At 36.8% G+C, this 18100-nt stretch overlaps 1 protein-coding gene across 3 annotated transcripts in view; it reads left to right on the top strand.

Moving 5' to 3' along the window:
* ARHGAP28 (Rho GTPase activating protein 28) overlaps positions 1-18100 on the top strand; it is a 77453-nt gene that overhangs the window by 36758 nt on the left and 22595 nt on the right. For all 3 annotated transcript variants that reach the window (XM_026671898.2, XM_087961555.1, XM_087961554.1), the window contains 3 exons: positions 5073-5275; positions 16388-16605; positions 17809-17896. In XM_026671898.2, coding sequence (XP_026527683.2) covers positions 5073-5275; positions 16388-16605; positions 17809-17896 — 509 coding nt within the window. The remainder of the gene's footprint in view (positions 1-5072; positions 5276-16387; positions 16606-17808; positions 17897-18100) is intronic.

The following is an 18100-nucleotide window of genomic DNA, read 5'->3' as shown; positions in this document are numbered from 1 at the left end:
CACCTGTACTTTGATATTACATGGTCTATATGTTAATAGAGCTATACAAAAGCAATTTGGAATTTGGAAGAATTACATTTATAATATGTTTCTATTTCATGATTCTTGTGAAAGCCAAAAAAAAAAAAAAATGCTCCTCTGTCTAACATCAAATTGCATCCAGTATGCTTAATATTTCAAAATTCAATATGTGAGTCCTTTCTGAAGGAAGAATTGACTAATACAATAACACTGATGGATAACACTTCCTTTTTAATTGTATACCCACCCATTTTCTCACCCAGTTAATCTGAAATTTATTTATTTATTGAATTTATATTGCTGCTTATTCGTCCATGGCGACTCGAGGCGGCTTACAGAATGAAAACCATATTTAAAAAAAAAAACCAATAAAACTAACAAAAACAATAAAATAAATTAATAAAGTATAATAGAACAAAATCTGGGGGGGAAATGAATAAAAAAATCACTCCCAACTGTCACCACCACCCCCCATGACAGCAGATCACACGAGCCATTTGATGGGCTCCACCCCGCTCTGGTTTCCTCAGGCCTCCTGGCAAAACCAGGTCTTCAGTGCCTTCCGGAAGAAATATTATGTACCATCAAGCCATTGTTGACTCTTAACAACCCCATAGATTTTCTCCAAGACAATCTGTCCTTAACCTGGTCTTTCAGGTCTTCCAACAATCATTGCTACTGTAATTGAGTTATTCTGCTAGGTCTTGCATAATGTGTGAGAAGTAGCATAATGTGAGCCTGCTCATTTGTGCCTTGAGTGAAATATCTGGGTTGTTTGATGAACCATTTGAAATGGAATGCCATTTAAAGCTCATAATTTTTTTTCCAGGATTTTCCAGAGAATCTTCAGTTTTTTTCAGGTTCCAGATTTTCTAGGAAGGGTTTTGTTTTGCATATTTTTAATTCAAACTAACACCATGATGCTATACTGCCAGTTCCCTGTCTTTCACCTGCAGTAAACACTTAGCAAAGAACAGCTGGATACTAGCATTTGTTTCACATCCTCTTCAATTATCCAATTCAGGCATTATTTTTCTACAGGTATTCGGCTCAGTTCATCTAGCATGACATTAGACCCAGATGATTTTCTACTGAATTGATTTAGAAATGATTCTGTAATCCAGTTCACATCATTTGAAAGGTAGTGAAGATCAATGGAGGTACTAAAAATATATAATTAATTATGTTGGCAAAAGAAACTGATTGATTGATTGTAATTTATCTGCATATTGCTTCTGCTACTTGGACCATGGGAATGCATAGACAAAAAGACAACTCAAACATTTTCACATAATGATCATTGCAATGGGTGCAGCCAATCACAGAATACCAGCTTCCAAGTTGGCTAGTCGGTTATTTCCCCATGAATATAATATAAACTTCAGCCCATACCGCAAAATAACATGCACACCAAATATCCATTTTGTAAAAAAAGGTCTTGAAGACCTCAGCGTGTTTTATACATTCATGTTCCTATAAGATGTAAATACTACAAAACAATATAATCACAAAATTAAATACTACATATACTCATTCATGTCTTAGATGTTCTTGCTTATTTGGTCTGAACAGCTGTGAATGTCCTTTTAAACAACACAAATGAGTTAAATGCTACAAGTGTGACACAATCAGTTTTGTTTTTGTTTCTGACATGGTACCATACTAAAAAGACGAGCCTGCTGTTGAAATCACAAACTCTTGTTTTCCTTATATGGTGGTTATGCTAACAAAGTAAAGGGGCTAGATGAGGGCAAAGATCATGGTTAGTGGCCTTTTCTCTGAGAGACAGGAATGTTTTATATTTCCTGACAGTGATTAACAGTCCATCTAATCCAAGCAAATCATTTTGTTCCTCTATCATCTCTTCAGTCCTCAGATGCCTCTACAGCATGAAACCGATTATATGAAAGAATGGTCCAAAAATAATACAGCTTGGAAAGCTGCTGTCATGTGCAACTTTTCGTAATTCACAATGAGTTTATTTTCTTAACTGTTACATGTAATAAATACATCTTGCCCAAACTTAAAAATCTAAAAATGTTTGTACTTAAGATAATATGAAAAGAACAGCTGTGTTGTCTGTGTCATTGTTGTCTGATCCTTTCTGAAGTGTTTCCTATGTACAGAAATACATTGTTCACACAACATTATTTTAGATTTATATTTTATATTTCTTGAGTCTCCATAAGAAATTATGTAGGGAAATTCATTATCTAACACGTATACTTTGCTTACTCTGGCATGTAAATGAAGTATAAGTTGGAGATGCATGTGCCTCAAAATACAGTACTTTGCTGTTCTAAGTCCTTTCCCACTGCTTCCTATTTCTAATTTCTACTGTGGCACTTACCATGGCACTGCACTTCCTACTTCTACAGGGTCGTGGCACTTGGCCTTGTTACTACTTCCCACTTCCCAGCTTTATGTTATTATTCACCTTTAACTTTTTAATTTCTTTATATGGTTTATGTAAAGATTCTGCCTATTCTCCTACTCGCAGGCAATTGTACCCAAGGAGTAACTAAAACCTGAAGAGTCCTATGTAGAATTTTGTAATTGTTTAGGATTGTGATAGGATATAAAAAAATAAAATAAAGTAATTAGGACAAGTTGCACTGCTTCTTCAGCTTAGCAGGCAACCAGTATCTCATTAAATAAAGCCCTTAATTGATATAATCATGATTGCTTTGTGATTGTTAAGACCAATGCTTATTTCAGTCTAATATTCAAATATGCAGATTGCGTACAAGAGCCCTCCAACTTTATACAGCAGCAGTTATGTATACTCTCTGAAATTAACTATCATGTGATATTTTTAAAAAGTAGACTGCATCTGTTCATGTAGTAGCACAGGAATAATCTCTAGAGATAAACATACATAGATTTAGTATCTTCTAAAATCACAGTACAAACAGCCTTCAAAATTACTTTGTTCCCTTGTTTTTTCATGCAGTACCAATAACCAAACTAGATGGAATCCACTTCATTGACTTCAGTCATTTACCGTATATGCCGGCGTATAAGACGACCCGGCGTATAAGGCGACCCCCAACATTTCCACTCAAAATATAGTTTGTTATATACTCGCCCCTCTTCCGCACGCCTTCCACTTTTGCACTTTTTTTTTTTGAGGCACTTTTGTGCACCGTGAAGCAGATCCCGTGAAGCCGAAAGGGCAGCCAGCCTTCTCCCAGCTCCCAAGGAAGAGGCTCGCACCGCCCGGGCTCCGCTGAGGTATCCGGCTGGGGCTGTCAGTTGTTGTTACCGCTGGCGGCGGCTCAGCGCGAGCTCAGTCGCGTTGCCTCGGGAAGGGAAAGGCAAGGAAGAGCCGCGGCGGCGCTTTGCAGCGCCGCGCGGCTCTTCCTTTTGCCTTTCCTTCCCGAGGCAAGGGACTGGAGCCATGCGGAGCCGCGCCAGCGGATCAACAACTGACAGCCCCAGCCGGATACCTCAGCGAGCCCAGCGGTGCGAGCCTCGCTCCCTTTGGGAGCTGGGAGAAGGCTGGCTGCTCTTCGGCTTCACGGGATTCGCAGATTTCCACGATGCACAAAAAGTGCCTCAGCCCATGGGCAGCCGCAGTGCTTCCCAATTACTATTTGCCGGCGTATAAGGCGACCCGGCATATAAGACGACCCCCCCAATTGGAGGCATGTTTTTCAGGGCAAAAAAGTCGTCTTATACGCCGGCAAATACGGTAAATATACTTAATCATATTTGTTCTATATCTTATCTATCTCAAAGCAATAACTGTCCTAATGCATATGAAATATGAAATATTTGCATTTCCCTACAATTAATATTTTTTCTTCCATAAAAATATTACTTCATAAAACCAAAAAATGTTATTGTCTTTTGCAAAATATACCATCTGCTTTAAATGTCTGAATTATATCTTATCATTTGACAGATGGTTAATAGGTATATTTGGTTAGAATCATTTCACTATTGTTTATTTGCATATAACAGAGTTATGTGGAACATTCTTTTTCACTGACTTAGATAAAACTTTCTTTTACACTGACTTGTATAAAATTTTCTTTTACAAACAATTTACCATTTGATTTTTTCTTTCATATTATTTGATTTCTCTCTATCCTTAAACTTTTCAACTTTACAATAAAGCATTGTTGGACACAGTTACTTGGAAAGCAAGAAATTTATTGTAATGCATTAATAACAAAACTTTACTTGCAATATATAGACAGTTTTTCTCTTGATTATTAAAACAATTATAACCATTTATGATGTAGTACTGGAAAAATAGGTCTTTCTCTCTTTCTCTGTCTTTCCTTCCCTTCCACCCTCCTCCATCTTTGTGTGTGTGTGTGTGTGTGTGTGTGTGTGTGTGTGTGTTTGTATGTTTAAACAGAATATGTGCTCACTGTCTTTGTTCTTTATTATTTAGCATATCTTTATTTAAGGCAGTGGGGGACAATCTACTATAAACTTAACCATGAGCTCCATTTTTGCAACCACTAATATTTCCCAGATCGTGCTGTCAAAACTTATGGCACACTATCATATAACATTAATATGTTTTTCTACTATGTTTTGACTTGACATAAAATACAATGCAGGTAGTCCTCATGTGGCAACCACATTTGGTTCCTGTAAGTTGGTCATTAAGTGAAGCAGTTGCTAAGTGAAAACCGCATAACTGTACTTACAATTTTACTTCAGGTTTTCCTTGCTTTAAAGCAGAGGTCTCCAAACTTGGCAACTTTAAGACTGGTGGACTTCAACTCCCAGAATTCTCCAGCTGACTAGAGAATTCTAGGAGTTGAAGTCCACCAATCTTAAAGTTGCCAAGTTTGGGGACCCCTGCTTTAAACAGTCAGAAGAATATGATGCCAAACAGTTCAGTGAGCCCAAACAGTGGGGAAGTTTGAATGAATGATAGAGATTCCTGATTTTTATTTTCTACCTAAAACTCAGTTTTACAGTACATATGCAGAGAACAAAATTAAAAGCATGGCTAATTGAGTATCAGGTGAATAGTATAACAACATTTCTTCATCATTTTCCCTAACTTTATTTTTGTTTTGTTTCAGGAAATCTCTCCCTCGTTGCCAACGAATTAGCAGAATGCTCTCCAATGAATCATTGCACCCTCCCGTGTATAGCCGTTCCAATTCACAAGTTTCTGTTGATAGCACTTCTATGGAGGATTTCTGGTGTGAGGTAGAAAACATCAAGGAGAACACAGAAGAAAGGCAAGATGAGCAAAACCTATTAGAAGTCAAGCCTCCTGATGGTATGAATTAATAATTCAGATCTTCCTTGATCCTTGTTTTTATTCCAAAGAGGTGCTGGTGTAATAAATGTCCATTTATGTTTGAGAACTGGATCAGAAACACTGCATAGCTATGTTGGATAATAATACTTCTAAGATTTTAAATTCTACTGATTTCAGAATGAAATCAGTGTTTTACATGAAAAACACTGACGTGTATAAGAAAACTGAGGGGAAAGATGAATTCTGGGATGACATTTAAAAGATAAAAATAAGTATCACTGCAGATGGATCCCATGATTAATTGACTAATTAATTGACTAATAGTTACCTGTAAAAGCCTTCAATAGAAATTATACAAAAAGAATCAAATACAGAAGTTCATTTTTACCAACCCTAATTCTTGGAAGTGGTATTTGTCTCCTTTTGAATATGGAGAGAGACTGGATAAGCATCTATCCCAGTGGTGGGATTCAATTTTCTTTACTATCGGTTCTGTGGGCATGGCTTGGTGGGTGTGGCACTGTAAAATCTCCAGTCAGAGGTGGTATTTGCCGGTTCTCCAGAACTAGTCAGAACCTGCTGAATACCACCTCTGATCTACCCCAAAGTTTGTTCCTTTTTTCATTTTATTGCATTAAATAATCACTCAACATACAGTGTAGCAATGTGAAATATTGGTCCTTGATTCAATTAATTCATTTAAGTCTGGGGGACTAACCCCTGGTCTGTGGACTGGCACCAAAGTTTGTTCCTTTTTTCATTTTATTGCATTAAATAATCACTCAACATACAGTGTAGCAATGTGAAATATTGGTCCTTGATTCAATTAATTCATTTAAGTCTAGGGGACTAACCCCTGGTCTGTGGACTGGCACCAGTCCTCGGCATACCAGAAACTGGGCCGTGCAAACAAGTGAAGCTCCATCAAGCAGGATGCGGCAGCACATGAAACCACACCCCCTCCAATTCGAAGAAAAATATCTCTCCACAGAATCGGTCCCTGGTGCTCAAAAGGTTGGGGAACACTGATTTAAGTGGCAATTGGGTGTGTGAGTACATCATAGAATAATCAGGACTAATAAGGGACAGCCCACCATCATGCAGTGCTCGGGTCTTAAACTTGAATTGTCATCTTTCCAACTGACAAGCTCAGTATCTTCAACCGCTGACCCATCACACCCCCTATTTAGGACAATATTATTCAAAGATATTTGCTTTTTCATAGCAAGAGATTGATATAAAGTTTGTTTGCATTAAGGGCATTTCAGTGACCACTGAAATGTCTTCCCTATAGCCACACAAGATAAATACTTTTAAAAAATGCCCCCGTCATGCACATTTCAATTCAAGTTGCTATGGCTCAGCTGGAGTGATAAAAGCAGCAAATAAACAGAGATTCATTATCTTTCCTTTGTGTTAAAGGCTTATATCTCTAAAATTTTATTTGCAATTCGGTTAACACTCTTTATGTCTCATTGACATTAAATAGGAGAAGTACTCTGAAGATGAGCATGTTTTTAATTCTTCTACAAAGATTTTTGTTTTTCCTGCAGTCTCTAAACAGTTCTGCAAAAGCTTGTTTCTTGACAAGTGGTAATGCCACAGCCTTGAAGTCCTTTACTTTGAATCGATTGCATCCAGAATTTATTTTTTTAAAAACAGCTTCTTTATTTAATTCATAAGTGGGAAGAGTGGGGAGAAGAGATCTGTATGAAGACATAGAGATTAAAATATTTAAATATTGGAATTATGGAAATGAATAGTCCCAGTTGTGTCTTCTAAGCATAAAGTTTTTTGAGCCTTGGGGGCTAAGTTAATGAATTAGTTATACAGCTTTATTAAAATTGTGTTGATAAAATCATGAGGCAGCATTTTTCCAGAGCTAATTGAAAGTAAATCCACATTTATACTGCAGCAGCAAATAGCAATTTAATTTTCTGTCTCTTTTTTCTCAAGATTCGGTAAAAGTTTCTAAACATCAAAATAATTTCTGAAGTTTTCCTTACTTTCCCATTATTTCTACTTTTATTCTTTTAAAGATATTTATTTGTTATGATTTTAAGGCTGAAGCCACCCAAAGTCCTTTGCTACAAGATAGCCATCAAATAAATTCAATAAATAAATAAAATAAATGAAATGTTTATGTCTTGGCTCTCTCCTTGTTGTTGTTTTTTTTCATTTGAATACAACATACAGGTGAAACTCGAAAAATTAGAATATCGTGGAAAAGTTCATTTATTTCAGTAATGCAACATAAAAGGTGAAACTAATATATGAGATAGACTCATTACATGCAAAGCAAGATAGTTCAAGCCGTGATTTGTCATAATTGTGATGATGATGGCTTACAGCTCATGAAAACCCCAAATCCACAATCTCAGAAAATTGGAATATTACTTGCAATCAATAAAACAAGGGTTGTACATAGAACAATATCGGACCTCTGAAAAGTATAAGCCTGCATATGTACTCAGTACTTGGTTTGGGCCCCTTTTGCAGCAATTACTGCCTCAATGCGGTGTGGCATGGAAGCTATCAGCCTGTGGCACTGCTGAGGTGTTATGGAAGACCAGGATGCTTCAATAGCGGCCTTCAGCTCTTCTGCATTGTTTGGTCTCATGTCTCTCATCTTTCTCTTGGCAATGCCCCATAGATTCTTTTTTTTTTTTTTTTTTTTAACAAATTTTATTAATTTTTAAAGACATACAAAACATAAAACATAAGAACATAAAACCTCTTTTCTGAAAGCTATTTGTAAATTTTAAACAAATAAAACATTTTATACATCATTAACACATCTCCTTATAAAAACATAAATATCCTTTCAAATTCCTCATTATTTCTCCCTATACTTTTATTCAATTATATTTCTTTTCTATATTTATCTATTTTATATGTTTTTATTCACTATACTTATTTTCCCTTTCTGGCTTGCTTTATTCTCTTCTATCTTTTATTCTCCATTGTCCTTTTCTTACATTCCTCCAAGGTTTTATTAGCTCAATCAATCATAAACAGACAGAAACACAAAACATAGAAACATAAAAAAAAACTCTTTTCTGAAAGTTGCTTAGTCCCGGGTTAAAACTCTTCGTACAGACACAAATTCAAATTCATATTCATTTTATATACCATTCCATATCTTATTAGCATTTTCAATTTTCTATATAGCTTCTCCTCTCTTTTAAATTTTCTTAATTTTATTTTATTTATCTCATCTCAATTCAAATCATAATATTTATTATTCTTTGTTCTATTTCCAGCTATCCATTTATCTTTCTTCTTTGAAGAAAACTTCTCCTGTACACTAATTGGAGTATGATGCCTTTATCTCTTTCCCCTACATTTATAATACTTAATATAGAATACATAGCTTACATTGGGATTCTGTTTGGTACATTCTAAAATTATACAATATTATCAATACCAATACAAATCTATTCATTAATATTAATATTTATTTATATCTTAAACACTTAGCACATTACTTTTCAATTAAATTGCATACTTTTATGGGAGCACCTACTTTCCATAGTTATTCCCCCCCCCCCCCATCACATATTTTAAATCATTATTTCATTAGAATGTTCCCCCTTCTCCTACTCCAAATCTCTCATTTCACAAAAATTTTTACTAGGGTAACATAGTCTAATCATTAATATTAACAATCATTTATATCTTAAACATTTTACCCATTTCAGTTAAATATCATGCCTTTATGGGAATACTTATGCTTTCCATAATTATTCCGCCCCCCTCCCCAATCACATATCTTAAAATCATTGTTTCATTAAAGTGTTCCCCTTTTCTTGACAAAAATTTCACTAAATTATACTAAATATTTTATCACATTTTAAATTGCATATTGTTTCCAATTTTCTAAGATTATTTCTAAGTACAAATATAAAAATACAATCTTGTATACCTTTCCAGAATCCCTTTTTCAATAAATTTTACCCATTATCTCTAAAAGACTTTTGTTTCTTTGCATCTTGCTCCCCACCATTGAGGCTTCTCGTCCCTTCCTTTCTCCCTTGCTTATTCTTCTCCTTGTCCTCTTTACCCCCTTGTCTCTCCACCTCCCTTTTATTCTGCTTTCCTCCTTTCTGTTGTTTTCTAGCATAGTATCCCCTTTTCACCTTATTCTTCTCTTTTTTGGTTATTTTTCCAAGTCTTAAAGTCTTCTTTTCCTTTTTCTCTTTCTCCTTTCCTTCCCCAACCAAAGTCACTTGTTCATCAAAAATGGCTTCTTCTTTGTCCCGGTCATCCTGTTGCACATTCAGCTTTACATAAGTACAAACCGCCATTTCTAAAAATTGAAAAAGAGTGCCAAGAGAATCCTTCCCTTCTTGCTTTTCTTTTTCATATTTTTGGTATACAAGTTTCAATCCATCCACAAGTGATGCCATTGTAGAGAGAAAAAGTTTTTCCAAACAACCACCCAAGTGCTTTTAATCAGAGATAATTCTCAGAAGTTCCAAAATCACCAAACAATCCAAACAAGCTGTTTCTTTTAAATACTTTCTCCTTCTTCACTTTCTCTTTCTGGGGTTAAAGTTTAGTCACAAAGTTCCATTTAAAATATATCTTTTAGAAGTCTTATTAATGTTTAATAACTCTTTAAAGTTCTAGGCAATCTTCTCCTTATTTTCAAATTCTGCTCCAATTTTTTTTCCTCTCCCTTCCCACTCACAGCAAAAAAGATTTATTTTTTTTAAATGTTCAGAAATCCTTATCCCTTCAGCATTTAATTACCTCCAATGCAGGTTTTCCGATTTCTCTTATGGTTCCATCCGCTGTCACGTTAGGAAGGAGAGTGAAAAGAAAAAAAAAAACTTTCCCTTTTAGAGTTCCATTTGCCGCTTGTAACTCTCTCTGGAAACAATGTATTTTTAGCAACTTTCAAAATTCCAGGGTACTTTCACTTGCTTTGTCCCGGTCAAAAACCACTTTCACAGCTCTTCCGACTTTCTTCCTCCTGCACAATCTTGTCCGGCTGCAGGTTTCTTCGTGGCGGCCATTGCTGACCGCCGCTCCTCCACCTTGGGAAAGGGGGTTTTGCTGGCTGGGGAGGGGGTCTGTGACACCCCCAAACCCCTATCCAGATCCCTCCTGTCTTCAGCTGCCTCTACGGGGCAGCTATATCCTTCAAATCCAAGCGGATTGGGGGGACCTTGGCAGCGAACGCAGCAGGGATCGCACAGTATCGCGAATCCCTGCCGCCGCTGAAGCCTTGCAAACCGGAAGGCACCCCATAGATTCTTTATGGGGTTCAGGTCAGACGATTTTGCTGGCCAATCAAGCACAGTAATCCCACAGTCATTGAACCAGGCTTTGGTTCTTTTGGCAGTGTGGGCAGGTGCCAAGTCCTGCTGGAAAATGAAGTCAGCATCCCCATAAAGCTCGTCTGTGGAAGGAAGCATGAAGTGCTCCAAAATGTCCTGGTAGACGGCTGCATTGACCCTGGACTTAATGAAGCAAAGTGGACCAACACCAGCAGATGACATGGTTCCCCAAATCAACACAGACTGTGGAAACTTCACACTGGACTTCAAGCATCTTGCAGTGTGTGCCTCTCCATTCTTCCTCCAGACTCTGGGTCCTTGGTTTCCAAATGAGATGCAAAAGTTGCTCTCATCAAAAAAGAGGACTTTGAACCACTGAGCAACCGACCAATTCTGTTTTTCTTTAGCTCAGGAGCGGCTTGACAAGAGGAATATGACATTTGAAGCCCATGTCCAGTATCCGTCTGTGTGTGGTGGCTCTTGATGCACTGACTCCAGCCTCAGTCCACTCCTTGTGAAAGTCCCCAACATTTTGAATGGCCTTTTCCTGACAATCCTCCCCAGGCTGGGGTCATCCCTGCTGCTTGTGCACCTTTTTCTTCCACACTTTTCCCTTCCACATAACTTTCTATTAATATGCTTTGATACAGCACTTTGGGAACATCCAACTTCTTTTGCAATTACCGTTTGAGGCTTTCCCTCCTTATGGAGGGTGTCAATGATGGTTTTCTGCACAACTGTCAGGTCAGCCGTCTGTCCCATGATTGTGATTCCTACTGAGCCAGATGAGAGACCATTTTGAGAGATCATTTAAAGGCTCAGGAACCCTTTGCAGGTATTATGGCTTAATTAGCTGATTAGAGTGGGACACTTTGAGCCTAGAATATTGAACCTTTTCACAATATTCTATTTTTCTGAGATTGTGGATTTGGGGTTTTCATGAGCTGTAAGCCATAATCATCTCAATTATGACACATCCTGGCTTGAACTATCTTGCTTTGCATGTAATGAGCCTATCTCATGTATTAGTTTCACCTTTTAAGTTGCATTACTGAAATAAATGAACTTTTGCATGATATTCTAATTTTTTGAGTTTCACCTGTATACCTCCAACTCAGCTCTTGTCATCTTTTGTAGTAATAACTGCAGCATGCTCTACATGGCTGGCTTGAAAGCTACCTGGAAGCTACAGTTGTGGCATTGCACCAGTACAGTGCTCTTCATTGGTTTCTAGTACCGTGTTTCTCATATAATAAGGCCGGGTCTTATTTTTTTTTGAGCCCCCCAAAAATGGCTAGGCCATCTTTTCGGGGGTGACTTAATTCCCCCCCCCTTGCATCTTCGGGCGGGCGGGCAGCGATGGCTTGTATGTTGACCTCGGCATTGGTGGGGCACTTCATATCGGGGTCAATGCAGGCAGCACTATATCCGGGTGCGCAACAAAAGTACTTCCTAACGGCAAGCCCCCCCACCATTCCCCCCCATTTTGCATGTTTTAATATAGGCCTTAATTTGGGGGGAGGGGCTTAATTTCATTTCATGCCTATAAAACATGCTGGGACTTCCTACTGGGGGAGGCCATATTGTTGGAGAAACAGGGTAGGCTTCCAAGATGTTCAGCTGAGTTTTTCAAAAGGGCCCTTGAGGATTAGATCATTGACATTGGGATGCCTAGAAATTATTAATATTGTGAGTTTAATAATTTTAGTAATGATTTTATGATTTAATAATGTATAGTAGTCTGATTATGATGAAAGCCAATTTGTTCCACAGGCTGAAATGTATCTATTGTGGGTTCTGTTTATGATAAGTTTGTAACAAGAACTCAGAACGGCAATGGGATGATAGCTTTCTACTCTGTATTTTGTCTTGTAGTTTGCCAGGTTTCAGAAGCAATATTACTTTGGGAGATGTCCACTAGAAAGTATGTATGAAAAGAATTTGCCAAGCCAATTCCTTGTTAGTCTCTCAGAATGAATTAGAAATTCAGGGTGGATGCCATCAAAACCTAGTGCTTTGCCAGACTTTTGACTGTTGATGGCTGCGTCGATTTCGTCCACAGAGAAAGGGTGGGTGAATTCAGAGTGTGATGGAGCCGACCGTCAAAAGGCTGAGAGTGTTTCCTTGATTGCTCTTTCACTCTGGGGGCTTTAGAGAGGGAGACAACTCAGGAGACTACTTGGTTGGCAATTATACTAGGTCAAGCAGGTTGTCTGGCAGCTCCCAGTTTCCTTAGTAGGCTCCAGGCTTTCCTGCTGGATTTGCTGAAATTTAATCAGGTTGTGAGTTGTTGTCATGACTTGCAATGAGCTGTATCCAGGCCCAGATACAGCAGTTTCATATATGACCCTACTCAAAAGATGCTATCTTCCTTGCCAGCATTGTTCAACTCTGAACAGGATCCGTACCCAACATGGTGTCTGCCAGGACTCATTGTTTAAGTGGGGTCTTGTCTCTACTCCTCAGTGTAACTGTGGTGCTCCTCAATAAAATATCCATCACATTGTGTCCAAATGCCCATCAAGAGCTTACACTGGCCCAATGTCTGATTTTTTTCAACATAGACCATCTGTCCTTGAATGGCTGGATGCATTGGACATTGACATTTGAACCATTATAAGTACATGTATTTGGCATACACTAAATAAATTAATTAAATAGTCTGATTATGGTTTTTCGGTGGCCATAATCCCTTTTGGAGAGTTACAATATAGAAATATAGAAAACAAATACCTTTTTGTGTTACTGTATTGTATTATTCTCAACAACATAGAAAAATACATACTGAGTCAGGCCAAAGGCAAAATTAGTCCAGTAGTCTGTCCCCAAGGACTTTTATTGGAAGCTTACAATGTTATCTTTCCATTGGTATTTTTCAATAAAAGACAAAGTATTTAGATGCTTTTAGCTTATCCATGTGTCTTAGTGCAGAGATAGGGCAATGTTTTTTTAAAATATTGGTAAAATATAACATATAAAAAGTAATGCAATAAAGAATATGAATGATACAATTAATAATCAACTAAAATTTAAGGGGGGGAGAATCTGCAGTACATTAATATAAAACTCATTCAATGCTTTAAAACATTTTTTATTAGAAATACCCCCCATGTCCTGTTTTGGATGGCAAAGTGCTGCAGGAAGCATCTGTTCCATCCAACCCACCCACCCTGGCTTGCAGGAGAGAACCACAGTGCTGATCCGGCCCTCAAAGAAATCCAGTTTGACACCCCTGCATTAATACTATTTCTCTATTACCTACGTAGAGTAATTCTCTTTCTGGAAGTCAGAAGACATAAACTTTTAAATTTCATTTCATTTTGATGAAGTGATTTTCAGCTCATGAAAGTTGATGCCTTTTCATAAAATTTGTTAGAAAAAACTACCAGATTTCGTCTGATTTTGGATATCATACACTAATATGCTTACCTGGAGAAGCCTGAGGAGATAGTGGTTGTGATCATTGCATGAAGGGACCCGAGCTCAGCCACCACCACCACCTTGGTTGAAGCACCGCCTTGTGCACAAGTGGGCAAAGCTATCCGGGAGTTATTGATTCAGTCCTCCACAACAGTTGCAGTTTCTCATATGGCCTCTTGGGAAAATTAATTGCTCATTCCTGCTCCAGACCATCCAGACAGTTGACCCCTGATTCAACCTGTGAAAAGTGATACATGACAAACTACCCCTAAAACTAAAATCTTATGGTATCTCTGGACACCTGCATATCTGGATAGAAACATTCCTGTCAAACAGGCAACAAATGGTCAAAATTGGGAGCATCCTATCAAATTCTGTACCTGTCAACAGTGGTGTCCCCCAAGGCAGTGTTCTAGGACCAACTCTTTTCATACTCTACATAAATGACCTGTGTGATCATATTAAGAGCAACTGCATTCTCTTTGCTGATTATGTAAAGCTATTCAACACCACAGACAATACTGCTACCCTTCAAAAAGACCTTGACTATGTATCAGAATGGTCAAACAAATGGCAACTTTGAATCTCAACTAATAAATGCTCTGTCCGACATATTGGCAAAAAAAATCAGAAAATAAAATACAGGCTGAATAGTCAAGACCTTGTTGATGATCCAAACTCTGTCAAGGATCTTGGAGTACTCATCTCAAATGATCTAAGTGCTAGAGCCCACTGTAACTACATAACCAAAAAGGCATTAAGAGTTGTTAATCTAATCCTACGTAGCTTTTTCTCTGGTAATATCACACTACTAACTAGAGTATACAAAACATTTGCTAGACCTATACTTGAATACAGCTCATCAGTCTAGAACCCATATCATGTATCTGATATTAGCACTGTTGAGAAATGCTTTAGACATGAGCCAGATCTCCACAGCCACCCAGAAGGTTAAAAGAATACCCCACCCAAAATCTCAGTTGGGAAGCTATTCCAAATGACCAGGGTGGCTACAAAGAAAGGACATCTCCAAGGTTCTATCACATGACAGTATTTAAAGAATGGATCTGGAATGTGCCCACCTTATCTGGTCTAGTAGGATGGGCAGATGCTCTCACATTGAGGCAGTCCTGAATATAACCTGGGTCTAGGTGATGTAGGATTTTAAAGGTGATAACCAGTACCTTGAATTGCACCTAGAAAGCAACTCAGTACAGCGAATTCAGTAGTGGTATAACACTAACATAGGCAAACCACGAAGTGCCCAGAACTGCAAATGCCACTACATTCTAGACTATTTTCAACTTTTGGATGGTCTTCAAGGGCAGCCTCATGTAGAACACATTGCAATAATCCAATATGTAAAAAGGGCTCCACAAACAAACATAGTTAAAAATAATAAAAAGAAACAAATTCACAAGACAGAGTCACATATATTGTAGTCCTCTAACATCTCAGTCCTAACACCTGGGGGCCAGACGTTGACAGCCTTCCCAAAAACCAAGTTGGGGGGCCTCAAACTCTTTGGTTTACAGAGTTACAAACAGAAGCTATGTGTGTGCCCCTGCATACTCCACATCATATTTTCCTCTTCAAAATCAGATCACTGTGCAACCCTTGACCCTAGAATGCCAAATACTAGTATTTTCAGCCAATTATTTTTAAAAGATGAAAGAGCGTGTCTGCAAGATGTCTTAGCTCAGCATGATTGTGCAGAAAGATTTCCCTGATTTATTCCCAGTGCCAAAGCATTTGCATTTAGACATCTCAACAATATGTCCTTCTCTCCCCACTCTCTTTTCCAAATTTGTTCTTTCAAATTTTCTGAAATGTTTCTACTAAACTGCGTTGTTCTACAGATTCTGTGCCTGCCTGCTCATACAAAGCTGTTTTCAGAAGTATATTTTAACAGATTCTTATTATAAGAATTTGTAATCACCTAGAACTCAGCCCTCCAGAGGTGAGCATGACTAGGGTTATGGCACGCTGATTAGCAATTAGATCAGGAGGGGAAGGAAGAATGAAAAAAAATACTAAAATAGTGTTGAAAGGGTCATATTTGTGGGACTTGAATAACATTGATTTACATCACAGTATTTTGTTGTGGAGAGTCAGATGTTTAGATGAGGAAGGAATTTTGTGGTGACTATCTTGTCCTTTCATCATATTCCTAATGCTAATCTGACCCTGGACTTATCTTTTCAGACTAATAGATTAAAAGGTATGGATTTTCATGAGCTGGACCTCACTTCATCAATGAGAATGGCTAAGCTAATAGAAGATTTATACTGGGTGATTTGAGAACTAAGGAGTAGAAACAAGTTGGTCATGCAGATACAGGTTGCATGTGGAACAGATTAGAAGTATCTTATCAATTATTATAGATTAACTGAGCTTGCTTCATATAATATATGTTCCTCTATAGAAGGTGAACTAGAAGCTGAATGGTTGCAAGATGTTGGTCTGTCTACATTAATATCAGAATCGGAAGAAGACAATGGAGAAGCATTGCTATCAACATTGACCCGAACTCAAGCAGCTGCAGTGCACAAGAGATATACCACATATTCTCAGACCATGAGAAAGAAAAATAAACACACAATCAGAGATGTGCGTGATATCTTTGGCATTCATAATTCCTCTGTAAGTGAACTTTTTTAATGCTTTAGATATTTTTGAAATTTATTTATTTATTATTTTGGTTACTGGTTGATTACTCTGTGGAGTTTCACTTTAAATTGGTATAATATTTTGTACCAAAATGCTGCAAAAATGTTTAGGAAGGCCTATCACAAAGTAGTTTCTGCTTCCCTTTTCGTTTTATATATTCTGCTCTTGAATGTGATGATGATAGATAAGAATTGTGCTTTTCTTTAAAACTTTCACCAGATATTGCTCATAAATTCAAGTCAATTTTTGTTCTTTTAAGAGCTACAAACTTGAAAACAAAAGAATTAAAAATATATATGATTTATCTAATCACCTTTTATATGTTTCCATGAAGAAATTATGTGACATTAAACCTCATTCAAAGTTTGTAAAAAGGAATACAGTATGTGCAAGTACAAATGTATATCAAATTACTTAGGCCACCTCATTCTTTTTCTAAACTTATTGGTTATTGATAACAAAAAAAAAATTATGACTTTAATATATGTTTATATATAGGTTAGATATTTTGCAATAGAACTCTACTTATTCTTTCAATATATCTTCACTGAAGTAGTTTGTGTATAGGACTTAATAATTGTTAAAAAATGTTTGAAAATGTGTTATTGAAAATAAAATGCCTTTCTATAAAATACATATCAAAACCTCCTTTTGCCCACATTTAAAAACTTGTGATATTCAAGGCAGTTTTAGCCTCAGGAACATCAGTACACAAGAACGCACTCTGTTATCAATATTTTGTTTTCTATCCTGTTCATTAATGATAGATCATTTTATTTCCAGTTGTCATTATATAATTTCAGTAATTTCCAGTGCTATTGTAAGTTATATTACATTCCAAGGGCTAATAATAAGCAGAGCTGAATTGATACATTTCACTTTGATAATAGCTAAGCAAAAGGGAGATGTCATACTGAACTGCTGTATTTCAATCAGTGTGAATTATTTTTTAATAAAAACTAATTATTTCCATTCATATTTTTAGATAATTCCATGGAATTCTATGTGATTTTCTTTTTCCCTTTTTGTTTTAATGAAAGTTAATTTTATTTTAATTACAATTACAATTTAATCTGTACAGTATGAACAAAGAAAAATTGTGTAATGCTAACTGAAGTCAATGAATTGCATATTTGTATCAGAAATAAATTATTCTAATATTTTCTTGTCTTCCAGCCTACATTTGAGACTATACCAGTATTACCTGTTACAACCAATGGTATAGATTTTTCTGTGCAGAATCCAGATTGGAAAATGGTTAGCTGTGAGTATCTACTAATAGTTAACATACCTTTTTTAAAAAAAATAATCTATGAAATAATTTGATTGTTGATGGCAGTATCCTATTTAAATTTTAATGCAGAAATCCTATATATTATTATTTCAGAATAAGTCTCTTTTATCACTGTGGGATTTATGACTAATTATATATCAGATTTTGTCCTAGGTTTACTAGTCTATTAAATTT

The sequence above is a fragment of the Notechis scutatus genome, chromosome 3 (genome assembly GCF_049901735.1).
Source record: "Notechis scutatus isolate UNSWTSFEM ecotype Mainland chromosome 3, rNotScu1.2, whole genome shotgun sequence".
Classification (NCBI taxonomy): domain Eukaryota; kingdom Metazoa; phylum Chordata; class Lepidosauria; order Squamata; family Elapidae; genus Notechis; species Notechis scutatus.
This window is presented reverse-complemented; position numbering and strand designations above follow the sequence as displayed.